The sequence below is a fragment of the Cyanistes caeruleus genome, chromosome 28, assembly GCF_971803275.1.
Source record: "Cyanistes caeruleus chromosome 28, bCyaCae1.hap1.1, whole genome shotgun sequence".
Taxonomy (NCBI): domain Eukaryota; kingdom Metazoa; phylum Chordata; class Aves; order Passeriformes; family Paridae; genus Cyanistes; species Cyanistes caeruleus.
The window spans coordinates 5,564,235-5,588,994 of record NC_141728.1 but is presented as its reverse complement, the minus strand read 5'-3'; the positions used below and the strand labels follow the sequence as shown (position 1 = coordinate 5,588,994).

At 50.9% G+C, this 24,760-nt stretch overlaps 1 protein-coding gene across 2 annotated transcripts; it reads left to right on the top strand.

The window, feature by feature from the left end:
• The first annotated feature begins 1,987 nt into the window (after window positions 1–1,987).
• LOC147649109 (olfactory receptor 14C36-like) lies at window positions 1,988–11,721 on the top strand. Of its 2 annotated transcripts, XM_086865145.1 has the most exons (4): window positions 1,988–2,436; window positions 8,900–9,125; window positions 9,253–10,256; window positions 10,869–11,721. In XM_086865145.1, exon 3 carries the CDS (start codon window positions 9,276–9,278, stop codon window positions 10,194–10,196), a length of 921 nt encoding a protein of 306 aa, XP_086721271.1. In that variant the 5' UTR covers window positions 1,988–2,436; window positions 8,900–9,125; window positions 9,253–9,275; the 3' UTR covers window positions 10,197–10,256; window positions 10,869–11,721. The 2 variants fall into 2 exon arrangements, with proteins under 2 accessions (XP_086721271.1, XP_086721272.1); XM_086865146.1 differs by lacking the exons at window positions 1,988–2,436; window positions 8,900–9,125 and having other exon boundaries at window positions 9,204–10,256.
• The last annotated feature ends 13,039 nt before the right edge of the window (window positions 11,722–24,760 follow it).

Genomic DNA, 24,760 nt, shown 5'->3' with positions numbered 1-24,760 from the left:
GTCTGGAGTGCTTTTGGTGGCACCTTGGGCTGGCACACACTTGAGGAGTGGGTCTGTTTTCAACAATGAAACTTGGGAGTTTTAGATTGCGTAAAAAAAAGAAAAGAAAAAAAAGAAAAGAAAAAGGAAAATGCCCTCTTTGCCTGAGTGCAGGCAGCTCTCCAAGCAAAGCAGGTCCCAGGTGAGGGAGGACACAGAGGATGGGGTTGGGGAATGTGGAGCAAGGTTGTCCACACTGGCTCACACCTCAAAGCACAGCTTCTCTGAGCAGGCCAGACCTCCTGAGGAGAGACCCTGGGTCAATATCAATCACAGAATGCTGCAATCACCTCTGCTCCAAAGAGAGCAGGAATAAAATACATCCTTTATAACAGGAATGTGCATTTCTTAGAAGCTCTTTTTAATATTTTTCCATAACTTTAGTGGGAAAACTTCCAAATGAGCTGCACTGGAGCAGAGGGAAATCAAGGCACAGCCATGGTTTGTCAGATTTGCACAAGGCTGCTCTGAGTCCCAGGGGTTGGATGGGGGAAATGGTGGGGTAGGGGTAGGGACAAAGTCTGATTGATCATCAGCTATAAGGGGTGTTTATTTTCAGATCTATTCAGACTGCCTGAGGGAGTACTGGGGATTAGAAACAGAAAAAGAAAACTAAACAATTATATCTCAATTGTTTTCAATACAGTAGATTTACTTTGACTTTATTTTACTTTACGTTTCTGAAATTTGTCTAATTAACCACGGAAGAATTGACGACTTGAATTTTTCCCATGGGCTTATCTTGTCTGGGTGATTTGAACAAATGTTAATGAGCCTTTGTCACTGAATTTCTCAGCTGAAGCGCTCAGGAAAGAAGAGGCCTGTGGAAAAGTGAAATTCATCAGCAACCTCCAAGTGGCTGAGGATCCATCCTCGTGAGAGCAGGAATGACCAGCAGTGGGCACAGCTTTGTGGCTGCCCCAGCTTTGGGATGGGCCCTGGGCCTGGAGCAGGAGCAGCTCTTGAGGGCCCCAAGGCCGGGGCTGTGGTGCTGGCCTGGGCAGATGGGATGGCAGGAGGGGCTGCAGAGCTGCCAGGATCTCCTGGAGAGGGGAGCAGGGCACCCAGGGAGCCTCCTTTTCCTTTGGCCAGGCACTTTGCCCCATGGCTGGGGCTGAGGCCTCTCTGAGCTGCAGCTGCTGCTGTGCCCTGCAGAGGGGCTGACGCCGTGGGGCAGTGCCCAGAGCAGCCTGCCCTAAGCAGAGCTGTGGGGCCAGAGCCGGCTGGGCTGTGCTGGGGAGAGGCCCTGGCTGCTGCCGAGAGCTGAGGGCAGCTGGGACAGCTTGGAGGGAGCTGGGCTGGGCTCAGAGAGCCTGCCAGAGAAACCAGCAGTGTCCATCTCAGCCTGTGTGAGCGTGAGGGACAGGACTCAGCCCAGGCCTTGTGGGGCAGGGCCAGCGCCTACAGGGCAAGGGATTGAAAGCAGGCGAGTGGCCGAGAGAGGAGGCAGCTCTGTGCCCTTGGTGGCATGAGCAGAGCAGGGAGGGGGCCCAGGACATTTGTCACTGCCAGGCTCTGTCCCCAGGTGCTGCCAGCCCTGGCTGCTGAGCCCAGGTTTGGCCTGGGCTGAGTTCGGCTGTGGCCCAGCTCCATCCTCCTGCAGGGCTCAGGGCCTGTTGCTGGCCATGGCCAGCCCTGCCCGGCCTCTGTGCTGGCCCAGAGCCCAGCAGAGCCCAGGGCAGGGCTGTGTGTGCAGGCCCACAGGTGCCACGGGCTCTGCAGGAGCTGGGAGAGGCTGCCCAGCAGGGAGGCCATGGGGCACAGAGCCCCAGGGCTGCTGTGGGCACCACGGCACAGGGGCCGTGCCCACCCGCAATGCTCCTGCCCTGGGCTGGGCCTGCCCAGGGGCTGGGCCACCATGGCTGGGCACAAAGGGGCCACAGAGGGCTTGGCAGCAAGGCCAGGCACAGACAAGGAATTGCTGTGCATGGCCTGTTCTGGCCAGGGCTGGCTGTGGCAAGGGCAGAGCTCAGCTGCCCTTGGTGGATGCAGGAAAAGTCCAGAGCCCAAAGAGCCTCCATGGCAGTGCTGGAGACCAAGGCTGCAGGAGGGAAAGGCAGGGCTGCTGTGGGATGGGGAGGGCATGGAATTCCAGCAGACACCACAGATGGGAGGCTTAGCAAGGTTTGAAGAGAAGAGAAGCTTCACCAGCCTCCAAGGGGGGATGTTACCAGATGAAAAACCATCTCCAGCTGGTGAACACACAGTTCTTGTTCTTCAAAACCCCCTGGCCCATGGAACTGCACCATGCCCATTGTGTAAGAAGAATTGGAAAGCGACCAGCTCCAGTTGTGCCAACTTTTACCAGTTCACCGGGCAGTCAGGTCTGACTCTGACATCACCAAGAACCAGGGACCACCAAAGAGATGCCCAGGACAGAAGAACACAGCTATGAAGGTAAGAGAAAATATGTTAATGATTTCAGAGAAATGATTATCATATGTATGTTTATTCTGTGACAGTCAGTGAATATGGATGTAAAATACAGTCCATAAGCAGAAACTTTCCTGTACCCAGCACGCACACCTTTGGGAAGAGCTATTCCCCCTTGTGCATCTGGCTGAATAAAGAATGCTGCTTCTCACTGCTCCCTTGCTGTGAAGCAGTTTCTTTTATTTTTTCCCATTTTTGGTAGCAGTCACAATGGACCCTTGGTTCCATGATGCCCCATAGTGTCACCATGGTCTCCTTGGTTCTGCAGTGTCACCATGGGCCCTTTGTTCCATGAGGTTCTGTAGTAGAACATGGTCACCTTGGTTCCGTGCGGTTCCATGGTGTCACCATGGACCAGGGTTCCATAAGGCCTTGCTGTGTCAGAAGGGCCCCTTGGTGCCAAGAGGTTCCTCAGTGTCACCTATGGATGCTAGCTTTGGAGCAGGCTGCAGGGAGCTGCAGAAACTGCAGGCCCATGGCCTCTCAGTCCTGCCTGAGAAGCTAGCCCGAGAAATTCAAAGGAGGATTTCAGAACAATCCTCAGAGACAGAAAACAACTGCCAGGTGCTGTTTGTCTGTCCTCTAGTTTTCCCTTGCAGGAGAGAGTCAGGGGGGTAGTGTGCCCCTGACCAATGATGGTGATGTAGCACTTTGCTAACCAATAAGAGTTTCTTTTCTGTACTTTCCACGTACCAGTCTATAAAATAAGCCTGAAGTAATAAACCAGGGAATTCTCGTGTTGTGACTCCTTTGAGAATCCAGTGTCGTTCTTTATAGCCGTTCCCAATTGGAACGACATCTGGTGACCCCGACGTGATTTTGAACCGACCCCTCGAGGTCCGGTAACCCGACGTGATGTGCAGCCGACCCCCGAGGTCAGAAAGCAACCGACGTGACGACACCTGCTAATCCCCTGAGGGTAAGCAGCGAGCGGGAAAAAGCCAGCCCTTCCCCCTGGATGGGTAAGTGGAATTCTCCCGGGCTTTCCTAGAGGAAGCTGGTTTTGAAAACCAACGGGATAGTGGAACCTGCCTGTGAGTGGGTTTGGAACGGCTGTCTTGGTGAAGCAGAGCTCAAAATCCCGGGTCAGAGCCGATAGCGTCTGCGTTACTGCATTCGCGGAGACGCCAAGATAAAGTTTTCATAATGGAGAACTGTAATTTAGCTAACGAGCAGCTGGTCTGCCTTGCATGGAAAAATGCCTTGTTGAGCATAAGACTCTGTGTTCCTAAATTGCTGAGCATAAGACTCTGTATTCCTGAAGAAGATATACGCGCTTTGTTCCACTGGGTGAAAGCGCAGGAGTTTGCTATCACTGAATGATGTGTTTGACCTTGAGATTTGGTGGTCAGTAGGAGACCACCTGTGGACTGAGCTAGTTACAGGAAATACCAGTGCATGCGACTTAGCAGCAACTTGGGGAGTGATCTTTAGGGCACTGAAACAGTGCCAGCCTAAAAACAGTGAAACCGGGATGAGAAGCTTTGATGCTGAAAGTTCCTCCATTGTACAAGATGAGAGACCGAGAGATGAAACCGTAGATGAGCTGTGTGGTGCTCTTTCGGCTCTGCCTGGACTCTCGGAGGACTTTGGCGGCGAGTGGGAGCAATCCGCGAGCCAGAGATCTCCCTCTCCAGGGGGGTTTGAGCGCCCGCCATCCACGAAGCTCGGTGGGTGGGCTTTGCCAACAGAAAAACTCTCTTCGGCCCCCCTGGCGCCCGGCGCACGGGGCGCCGCTGAGGGGTCCGAGCGTGGATCCAATACACTGCGAGCCGCCGTCGCCGAGAAGCCCGGGCAGACAAACCGCCCCTGTACCAACGCGGCAGGGCGCGCGGCTCCCCCCGGCAGAGAAGCGGCGGGGGGAGGGAAAGCAACAACCCTGCTCCCCCTGCGCCTGCCCGCCGCCACCAGCTGCGGCCTGAGCGGCCGCCGGCCGGCCGCAAGAACCCTGAAAAAGCTGAGCCCAAGCCCAGATCTGAGGCCGGGGCCAGGCCCGTGGCAAGCATCACCCCCCCCCCCGCGTCCGAAGTGCCGACGAGAAAGTGGCAGGGGGGCCGGCGGCCTCGCTCGCCCCGTGTGTGCGCGAGACGCGCTCGCCCTCACGCTCCCCCTGCGCTCCAGCGAGGAGGTGCGGGGGGGGAGGAAGAGCGAACCGTGCTGCGCTCCCCCCGCGCTTGCCGTGCTGGAGAGCGCCGGGCCAAGTTCTGCGGCCCCGCGCCCCCCCGCACACATCCAAGTTCTACCAGCGCGCCCCCCCGCACCCATAAAGGTGGCGGAGGAAGGAAAGGAGAGCGACAAGCCCCTCGGCCGAGACCTTCCGTGCCGGCCCGAGAAGATGCCTCGGAGTCGGTGCTGTGTCCGTCAGCTCCAGTGGCCTGAGCCGCGCCAAAGTCCTGCAGTCCCTGCGGGACCCAAATTTACTCACCTTGTACCTTTTAAGTCTTGTATTTACAGAGCTGACCACCAGCCGCGAAGAGATAGTAACTTAGAGTTCCTGAACCTCCTGAAATTCATGAACTACTGTCCTAACAGCCAAAAATCATCCTAAAATGAGTCTGCATCCTATCCATCCTCGGTGAAACCTCCATAAACTTCCTCATTCAGCACAATCCAGTCAAAAAACCCGACAAACAATAACAGCAACCATGTAAACTTTCTAAATCCCTCAAAAACCCCTCAATTATATTTGAAGAGAAAATCCAATTAAAAAAAAAAAAAAAAAAAAAACCAGAAGAAAAAAACCCAAAAAACCAAAAAACGGGATAAGAAGGGGGAGATCAAAGCATCATAAATTGCACTGTGCATTGTTTTTATCACTTTGGTGTTCTTTCAAACTACTCTATTGACAAGTTAGACTGTCAATTCGAACAGACTAACAGTGTTGTATATAGTGTGTGTATTAATTCACTGAATTAGAAATATTAAACTCAACCATCAAGTCCTTGCAAGGAAAACTTCTTAAACATCAAAACGTAAACCAAAATTCTAGATTAATTCTAGATCAGCATCCATTCAAAGTTCTAGTAAAAAAACCTCTTGAGCTGTGTTTGTTCTCTGTCCTACAAGGGCCCAGTAGGAAGTGACAAACACTGCTTTTTTATTTTTTCTAACAGAAAGGGTGAATTATGGATGCTAGCTTTGGAACAGGCTGCAGAGAGCTGCAGAAACTGCAGGCCCATGGCCTCTCAGTCCTGCCTGAGAAGCTAGCCCGAGAAATTCAAAGGAGGATTTCAGAACAATCCTCAGAGACAGAAAACAACTGCCAGGTGCTGTTTGTCTGTCCTCTAGTTTTCCCTTGCAGGAGAGAGTCAGGGGGGTAGTGTGCCCCTGACCAATGATGGTGATGTAGCACTTTGCTAACCAATAAGAGTTTCTTTTCTGTACTTTCCACGTACCAGTCTATAAAATAAGCCTGAAGTAATAAACCAGGGAATTCTCGTGTTGTGACTCCCTTGAGAGTCCAGTGTCGTTCTTTATAGCCGTTCCCAATTGGAACGACAGTCACCATTGGTTCAATGTGGCCCCAGTGTGCCAAAATAGATTTTTGTTCCGTGGGGTTCTGCTGTGTCAAAATGGACCCTTTGTTCCATGAGTTTGCCCAGTGTCACAGCTGACTCCTTGGTTCTGTGAGGCCCCACCATCAGCAAGGCTCTGAAACATCAGAGTAAGTCTCCTTACCACTAATTTGGTGTTTAAGAGGCACATGATTTATTCAGGCCTGAGGTCCAACATGGGATAACTCCTAACCTGACATGGACATGTGATTCTCCCAGTGTGTTGCTTTTATACAGTGGCTAAATGCATATTACAATTTACCCACTTCCATAAAACCAAACCCCGAGTTCCCAGATTCAGTCCTTGTTTTTCCCATCACTGCACCCTTGAGCCAGATGTCTTCTTGTCTCCCAACCATCCTTGCTGGGAAGGCAGGCCCTGCATGCCTTGTTCCTGTGCTAGAAGTTCACAGGCTCGGTAGAAATTGTGTTAACCCTTTTGGTATCAAGGCCAAGGCTTTGTGTGGCCAGGCAGAGGCAGGCAGGACGCAGAGCTGTCACAAAGGAAGGGCCCAGCGAGCTGGGGCAGCCGGGGGATGACGACAGCCTGCAGGGCCAGAGGCGCAGGGCATGGACACCGTAGGGCAGCCTGGGCTGGAGAGGGCACAGGGATGGGCAGCAGCTGCAAGGCCCTGCCAGAGGCAACTTGTGCAGCCCTTTGGCCATGGCTGCTGGCCCTGGGCCTGAGCCATGAGGAGGAGACAAGTGACCCTGGCAGCCCTGGGGCCTCATTGCCTCCTTGTCCCTGCTCAGCAGCCTGGCAGGGGCCGCCCCATGGTGCTGCCCTTGGCATTGCACATCCCCACGTGCCAGTGGCCCGGGAAGAGCCCTGAGCAATGAGGGAGGGAACAGCATCTGCCTTGCCAGGGGCTGGGGCTCAGCCCTTGGCCCTTTGCACTCCTGAAACACATCCAGCTTTGCTCAGCACCAGAGACACCTTTCCCTTGCTTGTCCCCAGCTGTCACCAGTGCCTGCAGTGTTCTGCTCTCCCTGGAACCTGGGGACACTTTCCCAGTTGAGTGCCTCAGTGGGACCCATTAAAACCTCACAAAACTTTGGAGATGGATTGTGACTTTCAATTCTTGAGAGGTTTCTTCAGCTCCCTCTGGGGGACTGATATTCAGGGACTCAGCGCCCAACCCACAAGAGAAGTCCTTGTGCTGTGTCTGTGCTGTTCAGCTGGGCTGGGCTCTGGCACAGAGGCAGCTCCTGGCAAGGGCAGCGCTGCAGAGAGACAGCTCTGGCCAGGAGCAGCTCCTGGGCACAGCCCAGCAGGGCTGGGGCACTGCCTGCAGCCACCCCAGGCACAGTACAGGGCACAGAGAGGTGAGAGGCAGCCTGGGCTGGGAGGGTGACTGAGCTCACTAGAGGAGAAATCTTCACAGTGTTTGAAAGAATAATTCTCTGGCTAGAGCAAAGTTAAACTTCCATTCCTGGAGGCTTCTCCTAAGGCTGGCACATCCCATGGTTTCCATGATCATTTGGATGGACTCTCCCAGTTCCTCTGGTGCAGATCAGGTGGCCACGGGGCAGGCAGGGCAGTTACCTGCAGGCAGCAAGGGCAGGCAGCAGGAGTGAGGAAGAGGTTCAAGGTAGCCTGGGGTGGGGGAACAGGAGAGATGCCATCAGGGGAGAAATCTGCACAGCCCCTGGACACGGTGAGTCTCTGGCTGCAGAGCAATGCAGGTGAGTTGCTGGGAGTGTCTGTGACAATGCCAGCACTGACAGGACCTGTCAGGGTGGCTCTCTTGGATGTCCTGGTGTGGAGCAGAACAAGCTCCAGAGCAGGGCTTCCCTGCTGCTCCCTGAGAGGCACAGGACAGGTCCCTGCACAGGCAGAGCTGTCCCGGGGCCGTGGGGTGGGGATGGACTCTGTGAGCCCTGGCAGGGAGCGGAGCTGGGCACGGGGAGACGCTGCTGGCAGGAACAGCCCCACTCAGCAGAGACACGGGCAGGGAGGGACAGGGAGCTGCTGCCAGAGATGCTGGCCAGGGGGATGTGGGCACCTCCCTGCTGTCCCTGTGCCTCAGACACCTTCCCCCAGCAACTCCTGCCCGGGCTCCTTTCCCAACCTAAGCAGAGCCCCTGCCCTCAGCCCACGGGGGCTCGGGTGTGCTTTGTCCCTGCAGCAGCCGGAGCCCAGGGAAGGAGAAGCCCCTGATTTCCATCAGTCTCTGTGTCTCTCCTCCCCTGGCAGCAGCATTGTGGCATTTCCCTGCCATCCCCAGGTGCCTGTGTGTCCTTGTTGCCACCAGTGGGTTTGCTGAGGCAGTGCAAGGGTTTGGGGGTGGCAGGTGCCTATCCAGGCATGGAGCCTTTGGATGCTGCTGTGGAGATGTGTCTGTGGGAGCAGAGTGCCCAGCTCTCAACATTCAGGGGCCGTTCAGCTGATTCCCTGACTGTCCTGCAGGGCTGCAGGGTGCCCTCCAGAAGGGCACAGCTCTCCTGTGGTGTCTCTGGGCTGCCTGAGATCCCTGTGCAGGAGACAGCTCAGTGCTAGGGCCAGGGAAATGCTGCTGGGCAGCTGCAGCTGTTCAGCTGCAATGATCCCTCTGTGCCCCAGCCTGGCAGGAGACAGCTGAGATCCTAAAGAGACACCCTGAGAGAAGGCGAGGGCTCTGTCACTGTGCTCTCTGAAGCCAGAGCTCTCTGCTCTCAGCAATGCCCTGTTTCTCTCAGGGAACTCCTCTGGGTGCCTCTCCTTCAGCTCTAAGCTGCCAGCAAGGAGCAGTAAGAACAGCCCTGATGGGCAGAGCTGCTCTCTTGTCCCTGCACTGAGACCATCCCTGTGCCTCTCACACCCACACCATTTCACCTGCAGTGCATTAGAAATGTCAGGCATTTCAAACACCCACAACCTCTCCTAACTGCAGCAGGTGTGACTGGATGAACAAATACAAGGAATTCCTTCAGCTCAGTTCTTCAGATGAGCAAATTGCCAACAGGAAATCTGAACAGCTTTTTGGTGTATCACGACTTCAGTTAATTGGAGATCAGCCAGTGTTCTCGTTTGCCTCTCACTGCACAAGAAGACGGAATCCTCCAGAGCCAATTTGTGAGTCCCTGCTCTCAGTCCCTGCTGCAAATCCCAGAGCCCAGGTGAGGGGAATGCAGAGAAATGTTTGTAAAACGACAGACCCTGAATGTTAAACTGCTATAAGATATGCAACGTATTTTGCTTATAAAATTGTGGCCCGACTCTGTTGTGTGTTTTCCTCCTCCACAGATAAAAATTTCGTTAGGCAGCAAATGTCCAACAGCAGCTCCTTCAGCCACTTCCTCCTGCTGGCACTGGCAGACACGCGGCAGCTGCAGCTCCTGCACTTCTGCCTCTTCCTGGCTGCCCTCCTGGGCAACACCCTCATCATCAGTGCCATAGCCTGCAGCCACCACCTGCACAGCCCCATGTTCTTCTTCCTGCTCAACCTGGCCCTCACTGACCTGGGGTCCATCTGCACCACTGTGCCCAAAGCCATGCACAATTCCGTCTGGGACACCAGGACCATCTCCTACTCAGGATGTGCTGCACAGCTGTTTCTGTTTGTCTTTTTCATCTCAGCAGAGTATTGTCTCCTGACCATCATGTGCTACGACCGCTACGTGTCCATCTGCAAACCCCTGCACTACGGGACCCTCCTGGGCAGCAGAGCTTGTGCCCACATGGCAGCAGGTGCCTGGGCCAGTGCCTTTCTCTACGCTCTGCTGCACACAGCAAATACATTTTCCCTGCCCCTGTGCCAGGGCAATGCCCTGGGCCAGTTCTTCTGTGAAATCCCACACATCCTCAAGCTCTCCTGCTCCAAATCCTACCTCAGGGAACTTGGGCTCATTGGGGTTAGTGGCTGTTTAGCTTTTGGCTGTTTTGTGTTCATTGTTTTCTCCTATGTGCAGATCTTCAGGGCTGTGCTGAGGATCCCCTCTGAGCAGGGACGGCACAAAGCCTTTTCCACCTGCCTCCCTCACCTGGCCGTGCTGTCCCTGTTCCTCAACACTGGCTTTCTGGCCAACCTGAAGCCCCCCTCCATCTCCTCCCCATCCCTGGATCTGGCCCTGTCAGTTCCGTACTCTGTGGTGTCTCCAGCCCTGAACCCCCTCATCTACAGCCTGAGGAACCAGGAGCTCAAGGCTGCCCTGAGAAAATTGATGACTCTGTATTTTCAGAAGTATTAAACTCTATCTTTTCTGCTGCAGAGCCTTTTGAATGTAACTGTTTGGAATCTCAGCCTTAGTGTACTAGTTTGAAATCAAACCAGTGAGAGATCGCAAGTCAGAATTATAATTTAATAGGAAAATGATAAAAAGAATAAATGCAATAATATCAAAAACACTGACAGAGTCAGAATACAGCCTGGAACCCTGTTAGGGTGATGGTAGTCGTCCAGATGAGGTGGTCTTGTTGAAGCGTGATCCTCTGGAAGAAAGGGGGTCTGGTCTTCAGCTGAAAGTCCAGCAGTAGCTCCTGTCCTCTGGAAGTCCCGTAGGTAAGGGCTGCTGTGGTGTTCGAATTCTCAGCTTATATCCAGTATGGAATGCTTGGCTCCTCCCTCGGGGAGAAGCATCTCACAATGGGATGGTGAGTCATGAGATAAGGCCTTGATGAGCCATTAACAGAAAACAGTCCAGGAGGAAGTTATCTCTGAGTCATGCAGCAAGGCAGTGGTGGGCCCATTAACAGGGGACAATACAGGGGGAAGTTATCTATGAGTCATGGGGCAGGGCATTGATGGGCCCATTAACAGAAGGTAGCCCGGGGGGGGGGGGGGAGGCAGGGAGCACTGCCTCACCTGGTTTCAACAGTACATGAGGATGGTGATAGAATATACTGCAACCCAGGACACTTAGTTTTCCCTATTTGTGCATTTATTCATTGGTAACTTTTTCTACTGTTGTTGTGTGTGTTTAGAAATCCTGTAGTATTACATTTTTGCATTTCTACATGAATATCTACCTTTCTTTTGAAACACAAAGACCTGCAAGAGGTCTGTTCCTTGTGCTTTTAAATAAAAACAAATGCCTGCCCTGACCTGTGTGTTCAGGATCATTCCTCAGTGCTTCTCTGGCTCTGCAGTGAATGATTTTGGGTACCTTAACACCACAAGGGTTAATGGTTTCCCGGTTAAATGGGCTAACTTAATGCAGTCACTGCTGTGGAAAGTGTTTTATGTTCAACTGGATGTTGTATTAAATGCTTTGCCCGAGTTCCTTGGTTCTCTGTACTTTGCCAGTAAAATTCTGTGCGGTTTTCACCTCTGAGCTCCGTTGGTCAGAGCATGGTGCTGATATCAGCGAGGCTGTGGCTTCAATCCCTGTGTGGGCCATTCACTTGACAGCTGGAATTGCTGGTCCTTGGGGGTCCCTTGCAACTAAGAATGTTCTTTGCCTCTGTGTCCCTTGAGAATATCTGCTGGGGTTTGTCCCGTGCACCAAAGGCAAGTCAAGGAGCCTTTGGTTGCCGCCATCACTGGAGTGCTGTGGGCTGTTGCAGCCCCGCAGGCTCCCAGGGGCCTCTTGTTTGCGTCAGGCCCTGCTGGCTCACGCTGGCCCTTGGTTCCATGAGGATCTGCAGGGTCCCACAGGTTGATGGCATTTGTCCTTGCTGCCCCTCACATCCGCCTGCCCCAGGAACAGCCCCGAGCCCCCCGTGAGGGACAGGCCCTGCTGGGCCAGGCCTGGGCTCAGGGCTTGGCCTTTCTGCTGCCTCCAGCCAGCCAGGGCTTGCTCAGCATTGCAGTTCCTGCTCACAGCCTTTGGCTCCCTGCAGCCCTGGCCTCCAGGATCTGCTCTCCCCACTCCCTGGGGAGCCTTTGCCACTCCCTGCCCTCACTGGGGCCACTGATGCTCCAAGGGACTTGCACTTTGCCTTTGGACTCCTGGAGCAGCTTCTTCACCCTTCTCTCAGTGCCTGAGGCTCCTGGGCTCAGCCCCAAATCCAGTGTGGGGCTGATTCAAGTTGTAATCACGTCCACACTTTCTAACATGAGTTAATTACAAGCTCCTGGTTTCATTATTCCCCATTTTGGCCCCAAATTCCTTTTTTTTAGATCTAAACTGCCCCTTTAAGATCCAGATTGGCACATTTTGTTGCTCAAACCCCCAGTTTTGGGCCAAAATGTCCCATTTAGGAGCCAAATTCCTCCTTCTGGGTCCATATTTCCCATCTGGGCACCCAAATTCACCTTTTTTTGGTCCAAGTTTCTGGTTTTTGGGCCCAGATTCTCCTTTTGGCATCCAAATTTTCCACCTGAGTGCTCAATTTCCCCCTTTTCAGGCCCAAATTCTCCTTTTTGGGTCCAAATGTCACACTTGAGTGTCCAAAATGTTCTTTTTTGGCCCCAAATCCCCACTTTTGAGCCCAAATTCTCACTTTTGGACCTAATTTCCCCATTTTTCTGGGCCCAAAATCCCTTTTTCATCCTAAATCTCCCCTTTTTGCCCCAGATTTCCCTGCTGGCTGCCATTGGCTTACCTGAGTTGACCTTTTAGCATCAGACTTTAATATTTTTTAAAAAAACAAAATCTTATTTTTGGGTCTAAACTAACACTTTTTGTGGCTCAAACCCCCAGTTTTGGGCCAAACTGTCCATTTTGGGAGGCAAATTCCCACTTCTGGCTCCAAATTTCTCATCTGGGCACACAAATTCCCCTTTATTGGGACCGGAGTCCCCATTTTTGGCCCCAGATTCTTCTTTTTCAGTCCAAATACCCTACCTGAGCAACCAAATTCCCCATTTTTAGGCCCAAATTCTCTCTTCCTGGCTCAAATGTCCCCATTTCAGGTACAAACTTTCCACCTGAGGACCCAAATTCCTATTTTTGGGACCCAAAATTCCCACTTTTGGACACTAACTCCCTTTTATTCTGGCCCCAAATCCCCTTTTTCTTCCTAAATCTTTTTTTATTGCCCCAAATTTCCCCCCTGGCTGCTGTTGGCTCACCTGGGTTGACCTTTTAGCATCAGACTCCTGTTTGTTTTTAATCCAAACTCTCATTTTTACATCTAAACTGCCCCTTTCTGTGGCTCAGACCCCCAGTTTTGGGCGAAACTGTTCCTTTTAGGAGCCAGATCTTCCCTTTTGGGTCCGCATTTCCTATCTGGGCACCCAAATTAACCTTTTGTTGTGGTAAAGTTGTTAGAATGTTGTTAAGTTAGTTGATGTTAGTAGTTGATAGCTTGAAATGGATCTTTTCCCCTAGAAATAGGTCCCAAATTCCCCAGTTTTGGTCCAAACTTCCAATTTGGGCACCCAAATTCCACTTTTTTAGACCAAAAACTCTCCCTTTTAACACCAGATTTCCCCTTCTGGGTCCAAATTTCCCATCTGGGCACTCAAATACCTATTTTTTCTCATTTTAATTCCACTTTTTGGGTCCAAATTTCTCACCTGAGTGCCCAAATTCCACCTTTTTGTTCCAAATTACCCCTTTTTGTTCCAAATTATCCCTTTTTGGTCCAAATTTCCCATGTGGGCACACAAATTCTCCCTTTTTATGCCCAAATTCTCCCTTTTTGGATAAAAACTCTTCTATTCTGGCCGCAAATCCCCTTTTTCATCCCAAATCTCCCTTTCTTGCCACAGATTTCCCCCCTGTCCGCCATTGGCTCACCTGGGTAGACCTTTTAGCATCAGACTCCCATTGTTTTAATGCAAACTCTCATTTTTGGGTTTAAACTGCCCCTTTTTGTTGCTCAAACCCCCAGTTTTGGGCCAAACTGTTTCTTTTGGGAGGCAAATTCCCAATTTGGGGTTGACATTTCCCAACTGGGAACACAAATTCACCTTTTTTTGGTCCAAATTTCCATTTTTTGGACCCATATTCCCCTTTTGGCATCCAAATTTTCCATCTGAGTGCTCAATTTACCCCTTTTTAGGCCCAAATTCCCCTTTTTGTGTCCAAATCTCCCACCAGAGTGCAATAAAAATGTTGTTTTTTGTCCCCAAATTCCCACTTTTGAGCCCAAATTCTCACTTTTTTGACATAATCTCCCATTTTTTCTGGCCCAAACTTCCCTGTTTCATCCAAAATCTCCCATTTTTGCCCCAAATTTCCCCCCTGGCTGCTGTTGGCTCACCTGGGTTGACCTTTTAGCATCAGACTCCCATTGTTTTAATCCAAACTCTCATTTTTACGTCTAAACTGCTCCTTTTTGTTGCTCAGACCCCCAGTTTTGGGCCAAACTGTTCCTTTTGGGAGCCAAATTTTCCCTTTTGGGTCCACATTTCCTATCTGGGCACCCAAATTCACCTTTAGTTGTGGTAAAGTTGTTAGAATGTTGTTAAGTTAGTTGATGTTAGTAGTTGATAGCTTGAAATGTATCTTTTCCCCTATTTTAGTTGTGATTCCCCCCCACACTTCTCTTTCTCCTATTGCTTCCCTGGAGTCAGGTTCCCATGGTCACTGAAGTTTTTCTCCTCAGCTCCAAGGCCAGAGGCTGGATAGAGTAAAGATAAGACCCTGCTGGCATTTCCAGCTGCTTGAAGTTTCGGTGGCCCGGGAAAGCGCAGGGGTGACAGCAGAAAGACCCTTCTTTCCAACCGGGAGTTTGTAACTCTGTTTTTCCTGTCCCAGAATGCCTCTGAGCTGTGGAAGCTGAGAGGGCATTCTCACCTTCCCTTTCTTTCCCCCCTGTGCTGCCAGGAAACCAAGCCCCCCTCTCTGCCCCTCTGCCCCTCTGTGGAGAATACTCCTACACCTTTGTGGCCATTTGAAGAAGTTGGTGTCTGTTATTTCTTATCTTGGTGTGTGTAACCTTGATTTGTAGAAAGTTTCTAAGATGTACTAGCTGTGAAAAATAATTGTTTCTCTCTGTGATGTTCCCTCCCTCCGAGAAACCCTGTTAAAAGAGACCCCCAGACCCCAAATCCTTTGTCTTTCACCCTTTGGATTCCCCTTCACAGAAATAAACTGTGGAATGCAAACCAGGGAGAGAGTCCCCCCCTGATTTCTTTACTCGCTTGCTAAAACTCGAATTCCTGAAGAAAATCAGTGAACCCCACAAACATCTGCTGGCTGGAAACCAGAGTGAAGAGAAACCTCATCCCTGAGCCAGCCAGGCCACTCCGGGAGCTTCCAGTCAACCTTTTATTGGCCCAAATTCTGCCTTTCAGCGCCGAAACTCCCCCTTCTGGGTCTAAACTTCACCTTTTTTGGGCACCCCAATTCTCCTTTTTTGGTCCAAATTTCTGAGTTCTGAACCCATATTCCGCTTTTTGTGTCCATGTTTCCCACTAGATCCCAAATTCCCCTGTTTTGGTCCAAACTTCCCATTTGGGCAGCCAAATTCCTCTTTTTTAGGCCAAAACTCTCCCTTTTAACACCAGATTTCCCCTTCTGGGTCCAAATTTCCCATCTGGGCACTCCAATACCTATTTTTTCTCATTTTAATTCCACTTTTTGGGTCCAAATTTCTAACCTGAGTGCTCAAATTCCTCCTTTTTCTTCCAAATTCCCCCTTTTTGGCCAAATTTCCCACTAGATCCCAAATTCCCCCTTTTTTGCCCCAAATACTCCCATTTTGGACACAATCTCCCTTTTATTCTGTCCCCAGATCCCCTTTTTCATCCCAAGTCTCCCTTTCTTGCCACAGATTTCCCCCCTGGCTGCCATTGGTTCACCTGGGTTGACCGTTTAGCATCAGACTCCCATTGTTTTTAATCCAAACTCTCATTTTTATATCTAAACTGCCCCTTTTTGCTGCTCAAACACCAAGTTTTGGGCCAAACTGTTCCTTTTGGAGCCAAATTCCCCCTTTTTGAGTCTAATTGTCGCATTTTGCTGCCCAAATTCCCCCTTTTTGGGCCCAAATTCTCCTTTCCTGGACACAAATTCCCCTTTCTGGGCCCAAATTTCTCACCTGAATGCCCAGTTTTGCCCTTTTTTGGCCCAAATTCCCCTTTTTGGACCCAAACACCTTTTTTCCTGGCCCAAACTTCTCTTTTTCAGCCCAAGTCTCCCCCTTTTGCCACAAATTGCTGCCATTGGCTCACCTGGGTTGACCTTTCAGCATCAGACTCCTGTTTGTTTTAATCCAAACTCTCATTTTTACATCTAAACTGCCCCTTTTTGTTGCTCAAACCTGCAGTTTTGGGCCAAACTGCTCCTTTTGGGAGCCAAATTTTCTTTTTTGGGTCCACATTTCCCATCTGGGCACCCAAATTCCTCCTTTTTTTGGTCCAAATTTCCATTTTTTAAACCCAGATTCCCTTTTTGGCATCCAAATTTTCCACCTGAGTGCTCAATTTCCCCCTTTTCAGGCCCAAATTCTACTTTTTGAGTGCAAATGTCCCATTGAATCCCCACAATGTTGTTTTTTGGCCCCAAATTCCCACTTTTGAGTCCAAATTCTCACTTTTTGACCTAATCTCCCCATTTCTCTGGCCCAAACTCCCCCTTTTCATCCCAGATCTCCATTTCTTGCCACAAATTTCCCCCCTGGCTGCCATTGGATAACCTGAGTTGATCTTTTAGCGTCAGACTCCCATTGTTTTTTTAATCCAAACTCTCATTTTTGGGTCTAAACTAACACTTTTTATTGCTCAGTCCCCCACTTTTGGACCAAACTGTCCATTTTGGAACCACATTCCCCCTTCTGGGTCCAAATTTCCCATCTGGGCAGAAAAAATTCCCCTTTTTTGGGATTAAAGTACCCATTTTGGCCCCAAATTTTTCTCTCTGGGTCCAAATACCCTACCTGAGTTCCCAAATTTACCCTTTTTAGGGCCAAATTCTCCCTTTCAGCCCAAAACTCCCATTTGGGGTCCGAATTTCCCACCTGAGAAGCCAAATTCCCCTTTTCTTAGGCATAAATTCTCCCTTCCTGGGCCAGAAGTCCCCATTTCAGGTACAAACTTCCCACCTGAGGACACAAATTCCTACTTTTGGGACCAAACTGTCCTTGTTTTGGACACAATCTCCCTTTTTTTCTGGCCCAGACTTCTCTTTTTCAGCCCAAATCTCCCTTTCTTGCACCAAAAATTCCCCCCTGGCTGCCATAGGCTCACCTGGGTTGATCTTTTAGCTTCAGACTCTAATTTTTTTTAAACCAAACTCTCATTTTTACATCTAAAGTGCCTATTTTTGTTGCTGAAACCCCAAATTTTGGGCCAAACTGTTCCGTTTAGGATCCAAATTCCCTCTACTCGGTCCACATTTCCCATCCAGGCACCCAAACTCACCTTTTTTGGTTCCAAACTTCCCATCTGGGCACCCAAATTCCTATTGTTTGGCCCAAATTCTGATTTTTGGGTTCAAATTTCTCACCTGAGTACTCAAATTCCACTTTTTTAGGCCCTCATTGGCTCACCTGGGTTGACCTTTAAAGTCAGACTCCCAATTTGTTTGAATCCAAACGTTCATTTTTACATCTAAACTGCCCCTTTTTCTGGCTCAAACCCCCAATTTTGGGCCCAACTGTTCCTTTTCCAGCCAAATTCTTCTTTTTAGGTATCAATTTCCCATCTAGGCAACTGTGAAAAACAACATTAATTTTCCTGGTCAATTTTTGAAACGTTTAATAAGAAAGTCAGAAGGAGACAAAGACAATAAAGCAAAGGGTTAAAAGGGCCGGGTGCTTGGCCCTCTGCCAAGAGCACCCCTGGTGTCATATTGCCCTTTATATCCCTTTATTACCTTTTATATCCCATTTCTATTGCATCACCTGATGCACATTCATAGACTTTATGCATATTCAAACTTTTCCATTAACTACTTTACATTTTTCAGGAACTGTTTAGCATGGCCACTCCTTGGGTCCGCCTTTCTACAGCATGCCTGTGTCTTGGCTTGTGGTTTTAATCCTCTTCTTCTCCCCTTTGAATTTGGGCCTTGGCTCCTTCTTTGCACAGCCGCTGAGTGTTGATAGCAGCAGGGTCCCCATCATCTGTTCACTGGAGTTATCCCAACTGAGCAGACAGTTCAAACATCCTCTATCGACTGTTACAGCAAAGCCATTGGAACGTGATACATACAGCATTCATCTCAATCCTTGTGAAAAGCCAATATTATAATATGTATTTATAACAGCTTCTAGGAAATGCACATTCCTGTGATAAAGGATGTATTTTTTTCCTGCTCTCTTTGGAGCAGAGGTGATTGCAGCATTCTGTGATTGATATTGAGCCAGGGTCTCTCCTCAGGAGGTCTGGCCTGCTCAGAGAAGCTGTGCCTTGAGGTGTGAGCCAGTGTGGACAACCTTGCTCCACATTCCCCAACCCCATCCTCTGTGTCCTCCCTCACCTGGGACCTGCTTTGCTTGGAGAGCTGCCTGCACTCAGGAAAGAGAGGTTTTTCCCTTTTTTATTTTGAAGCAATCTGAAACTCCTAAGTTTGATTGTTGCAAACAGACGCACTCCTCAAGTGTGTGCCAGCCCAAGGTGCCACCAAGGAGGTTCCCCTTCCCCAAGGCAGAACCCTGCAAGGAATGTTTGAGACCTTTGCACTCAACCTTGACTGAGGCCCTGCAGTGTCACAGAGGCCCCTGGGTTCCAGGAGGTTCTGCACTGTCCCAGTGGATATTTGGCTCCCTGGAGCCCCACGGTGTCACAATGCTCTTTTTGGTTCCCCCAGGCCCTGATCTGTCACAATGGGCTTTTGGTTCCATCAGGTTCCGTCCTCAGCAATGGTCTCTGTAGTTCCAAAGTGTCACAAGGGCCCCTTGGTTCCAGGAGGTTCATTGGTGTCACCATGGTCCCTTGGCTCCATCAGGCATCCCAATGTCACAAGGGCCCCTTGGTTCCAGCAGGTTCCTGGAGCAGGACTTCCCCTGGGCCACAGAAGGGCTCCTCTGCTCTGTCCAGCAGCTGGGGCCATAACTCAGGGCATCTTCCCCTCACAGCAACTGGGGAGATAACCCAGGCCGCACATCTGTCCTGTCCTGACTTCTCTCTGCTGCCAGGGAGCTGCAGTTCCCAGCTGCCCAGAAACATCTTGCCTTGAGAGCAGCCTGAAGGGAGATGAGCCTTGGATTCTGGACTGACACACACTTCACTTTACAAACTAGAAAAGCTACACAAAACTTGCACAAAGCACAACTCTTCTGCATCGTCCCTGGAAACGGGCAGGGCTTCTGTGCCAAGCCTGGATGCATCTTGGTGCTTCCTTTCTGGAAGCTGAGGGAAAGAAAGGGCTCCAGGTGTGCTCCACCATCAATTGGGTGCTGAGTTCCATTGACTCCTAATCTGTGCCAGCTCTTCACGAGCTGTAATATAGGGAACTTGATTGTGCACTGTGTTTGTATCCACTAGCACTTCTTTGGGTTATCCTGTGGAGGAAGCAGTCTGTTTAAAGTCTCTTGTCTGTTAATCTGGAGTCCATTCAGTAAATAATTCATTTTCTATTCGACCTAATGGGCCATTGTAAAGAACTTGGGAGCAAGAGCAATTTGGGGTGCAGGTGGCCTGAAACAGAGCTCCTGCCAGAAACCTGAGCATAGGCAGGACTAGGATAAGTGTTCACTCTATTTGTAAAAACTTATTTCATTAAAAAATACAGAGAGAGAAGATCTTTTTTCCCATTTATTATTTTCCTGTTTATGCACTGATATCAGCAATCCCCAGGTGATATTGATCCCCAGCACCTCCTCCTGCACTCTGAATAGATCTGAAAATCAAGACCCTTCATGGCTGACAATCCATCAGACTTTGTCCCTACCCCCACCCCACCAATTCCCTCATCCAAGCCCTGGCACTCAGAGCAGCCTTGTGCAAATCTGAGCTCCCTCCCCTCCAGGCTGGGCCTGCAGCTTTCAGCTCCTTGGCTCCAACTCCCACCTGCTTTCCTTGCAGAAGGAGCTGCCCCAGACACAGAGGGATGTTCATTCCTTGTCAGCAAACAAAGCAAGGGAAGGCACAGCTCCATCCAAACAAAAGTCATTCCTCTGCTGGATATTCAATCCACTTTGCACAGCAGACAGTCTCAGTGCAATGGAAAACACCTTCTGTGCCCAGCACAGGTGCCAAGATGCCCCAAAGCCTCCGTGCCCCGATTCTGCCCAGATTTGCTCTTTGCACACACGAGGCACACGCTGAAGTCACGAGCTGCCTCCATGGCCAGAGGGAGGAAAAGAGAGAAAGTGGCTGAACAGCTCTCTTGTGCAGAGCCACAGCTGCACTAATCCCAAACTGCTGGGATTGCTCCCAGGAACTTGATCCAACAGCCTCTGCAGCATCTGTTCCCCGGCTCAAAATCTGTCTGGATGGGCTGGCCCGAGGAGTGCTGGGGAATGGAGCCACATCCAGGGGTGTCCCCAGGGCTCAGGGCTGGGGCCAGCTCAGTTCAATCTCTTTATTGCTGCTCTGGCCCAGGGCACCCAGGGCACCCTCAGGCAGCTGCCAGGGGAGCCCAAGCTGGGCTGTGTGGGAAATGCAGGCACAGAGAGCTCTCAGGGCCTTGAGCATACAGGCCCAGAGACAGAGATGGACACAGAGTTTGACCTCAGACCTTGGCGAAGGCTAAAAATTTGGTTTAAAAGTTTATAAAAGACATTGTAACTAGAATTTAGGTGGTTTCTGAGGTGATGGTGTTGAATGTAACACCTTAAGTGTCTCACCCTTCCCTGAGACTGATGGACTATGTAATAAAATACCTTTTCTAACATCACTCAGTTGGCCCTGTGTGCTCTGATCCCAATAGTCCTTTTCCCCATCTTTGGGAACCTTATCCCCCCCGATAAGTAATGGGGGCTGTCCTTAGTTAACCTCCTTTGCCATTAATATATTGGTAACATTATTTTTGTTATCCTTCACAGAAGCAGACAGGTTAAGTCCTAATTGAGCTTCCACCTCTCTCATTTCCTTTCTGCATGACCTAAAGACATCCCTGAATATTTCCTGAGTTTCCTGCCCCTCTGTCCAAGGGTGATGTGTCCATGGTTTTCCCTGAGTTCCTGGAAAAAGCTCCATGCCCAGCCAGGCCAGGCATTTTCCTCACTGATTCTTCTTTTGGCACACAGGGACAGGCTGCTCCTTCCCCCTTAAGTTTACTTTCTTGAGGTGTGTCCATCCTTCCTGGACCCCTTTGTTTTTCAGGGCTGTTTCCCTTACAAAAATCAGTGCCTGATTCAGTTCTCCCCAAATCTGCATCCTGAATTGGCCAAAGTCTCCCCTCCATAATTCCAGTGTAGAAGTTTTGTTGCTGCCCCTCCTTCTGTCCCAGAATATTGAAAACTCGATTATTCCATGGTCACTGTACCCCAGGCAGCCTCTGACCACCACATCTCCCAGCAGCCCTGCTCTGTCTGTGAACAGCAGGAGACACAGCTTTCCTTGGCACTGGGAGTGTGCCCAAAATTCCCTAAAATCAAAACTGCTCAGCACCAATGCAGCATTGAGAAGCAGCATTCTTGATGTGGCCGGATGCTCGGGGGGACAGCTCCTCCCAAAGCCGGGCATGCTGAGCACAGGGAAGTTTCTGTTTCTGTTCTGTATTTTGCACACACCCATTCATTGATTGTCCCAGACTAAACAGACATATGGTAATCATGAGCCCAAAATGATGAACATATTTCCCCTCCCCTTTCCACATGCATTCTTCTGTGCTGGGGTCTCTCTGCTGGTCCCTGCTGGGGCTGGAGCCCAATGTTCCAGTGGGCCTGGCTGAGCTGGCAGGACACTGAGGCTGGAGAACTTCCAGTTCCCCTCCTTCCACCATGGGCATTGTGTGGTGTCCATGGGCCAGTGGGTTTGGAGAAGGAGCAGTGTGTGCTCACCTGGGGTAGACAATTGATCATCTGGTGACATGAGGTGACAGAGTGGGCTGTGACATCACAACGTGGAGGTCTGACATCACAGAGAAGGCTGTTATGTCACAGATCTGTTTGTGACATCAAAGAATGCGCTGTGACATTACAATGTGGCTGTGTGACATCACAGTGTGGTTTGTGATGTCAGAGACCAGTTGTGTGACGTCAAAGAGCAGACTGTGACATCACAGAACAGGCTATGACATCACACACCTGGCTGTGACATCACAGAATGTGCTGTGACATCATGGCGTAAATTGTGACATCATAGATCTGGCTGTGACATCACATATTTGGATGTGATGTCAGAGAGCAGCCTGTGTCATCACAGGGTGGCTGTCTGACATCATAGAGCTGGCAGTGACGTCATAGAGAGGGCTGTGACATCATAGAGCAGGCTATGGCATCACAAATCTGGCTGTGACATCACAGATCTGGCTGTTACTTCACAGAGTGGTTTGTGACATCATAGACCAGTTGTGTGACCTCCCAGAACATGCTGTGACATCACAGAGCAGGATGTGGCATCACAGGGTGGAGGTGTGACATCACAGATTTGGCTGTGACATGACAGAGCAGGTTGTGACATCACAGAATTTGCTGGGACATTACAATGTGGCTCTGTGACATCACAGAGTGATTTGTGACATCAGAGATCAGTTATGTGACATCACAGGTCAGGCTGTTACATCACAGAGTTGTCTTTGACATCATAGAGCTGGCTGTGACATCACAGAATTTGCTGTGACATAACAATGTGGCTGTGTGACATCAAAGAGTGGTTTGTGACATCAGAGACCAGTTGTGTGATGTCACAGGCCAGGCTGTGACATCACAGGATGGAGATCTGACATCACAGAAATGTCTGTGACATCACAGATTTGGATGTGACATCACAGAGCTGGCTGTGACATCACAGAACCATTACATTACATGTAACATGTGACATTACAATGTGGCTGTGTGACATCCCAGAGTGGTTTGTGACATCACAGACCAGTTGTGTGACGTCACAGAGCAGGCTGTGACATCAGAGGGGGCTGTGTGAGGTCACTGCGTTGGTCACTCTGCCCCAGCCCCCCCTCACACTGACCCCCCCAGAGAAGTCCAACACTGTCCATGCCCAGTGGGGTCCCCTGTCCCCCGCTGTCCCCCCGGTGCTCCTGGAGCCACAGCCTAAGGATGTTGCACAGGATCCAGCCCAGAGCCTGGCACGGGGACAAGGGGCCGGGGCTGTGTGAGCAGGACATCAAGGACATGCATGATCCCGGTCCCTGGGGCCTGGCTTGGGTTCCCCAGGGCAGGAAAGATGTCTGGCAGCTGCAGCAGGCTCACGCCAGGGCCTCCAAGCTGGGGCTGCAGCCCTTGGGCTGTGAGGAGAGGCTGAGGGAGCTGGGCTTGTACAGCCCGCAGCAGGGAAGGCTCAGGGGCTCCTCATCCCAGCCTGGCAGTGCCACCCAGGAGCTGATGGAGAACACAGAGCCAGGCTCTTCACCGGGGGCTGGCCAGAGACAAAAGACAATGGGGGCAAGGGGAAAGAGGGGACAGCAGCCACGACAGCAGGAAACCTTTGTTCCCATGGCCTCAGCCACGTGCTGACATGCTGCTCCCTCCCTGTTCTTTGGCATTTGCCAATCCACACCAAATCAAGCCTTGAACCACCTGCTCTGGGCCTGCTGCTGACACCTTGGGCTGCAGACTTGCTGAGATCCTTTCCCATTCAGCTCTCGGATGATCCTGGAACAATGCTGGTCCCTGTCTGAGACTGGAGCAGAGCAGATGGGACTGGAGCCCTCCAGGGCTGTAGGGCACCTGCAGCTTGTGAGGTGCACAAGCACATCTCATTAGCTGGGTCAGTTGAGTACTTTTAAATAATGTCAAAGTTTTCCCACCAGGAGAGACCACGAATATCCTGGAATTGTACAATGACAGGAAAAGGAATAGTGATCTTCCCCTTTAATTTGTGTCACCAATATTCTGTCTCTTATTTCATGTCCTTCCTCATACAGGAGTTTCCACCTCTCCTGTTTAAATGGCCGTGTCTAAGGACATCTCTTAACGAGAGCAGCTGCATCTGTGTCCTTCCCATTGCTCCCAGACTTCCTCCTCTAGCTGCACTCTGGGCATTCCAATGGCTCTCAACTGAGTGCCTTCACACTGGGAGCTTCAGGGAGTTGCCCAGTCTTTCTTTCAGAACTTCAAATAACTCGTCATGAAACATCTTAATTGTGTTTATAGCCCTTACAATTCCCTTTGTCTTTATCTAAAAATGTTCCTGTATGGATATCCCTGGTGGATAGTGGGCACGTCAGATGCTGCTGGGTTGTCTCACATTGCTGAGGGAAGAGTTTTGATGTTTTTCAAATGGGATCACGTTTCCATTTTTTCTGTTGGCCATGAAGAGAAACTTGCTGTGCCTCTGAGTCTCCCCAGTTGCTGAGCCCCAAAGGACACAAAGGTGCTGAGTTGTGGTTCCCAGTGCAGTGGTGGCACTTGGAGCTCCCTCCATAGGCACAGCAGAGCTGCCGTGTCCCACAGAGTCCCTGGCAATGCAGGGATGAAGGGAACAGGCCAGGCTGTGGGGATCAGGGCCAGGGCACGGCCAGGGATTTGGGCTGGTTGTGAGGCCAGGGCAGGACACGGCCCTTGGCCTTGCTGAACCTCATCCAATTGTCCTGGGCCCATGGCTCCAGCCTGCCCAGATCCCTCTGCAGAGCTTCCTGCCCTCCAGCACAGCCACACTCCCAGCCAGCTTGGGCTCCCCTGGCAGCTGCCTGAGGGTGCCCTGGGTGCCCTGGGCCAGAGCAGCAATAAAGAGATTGAACTGAGCTGGCCCCAGCCCTGAGCCCTGGGGACACCCCTGGATGTGGCTCCATTCCTCAGCTGCTCTGGGGGCCAGGGCTGGGATGAGACCCCAGCCCTGAGATGGGGGGCTTTAGGGACAAAGGCTGATGGATTGTCAGCCAGAAAGGGACTTGATTTTCAGATCTGTTCAGAG

Bases quoted from the DNA above. Each gene is read 5' to 3' on its own strand.
- LOC147649109 (XM_086865145.1), top strand. From the start codon at position 9,276: ATGTCCAACAGCAGCTCCTTCAGCCACTTCCTCCTGCTGGCACTGGCA.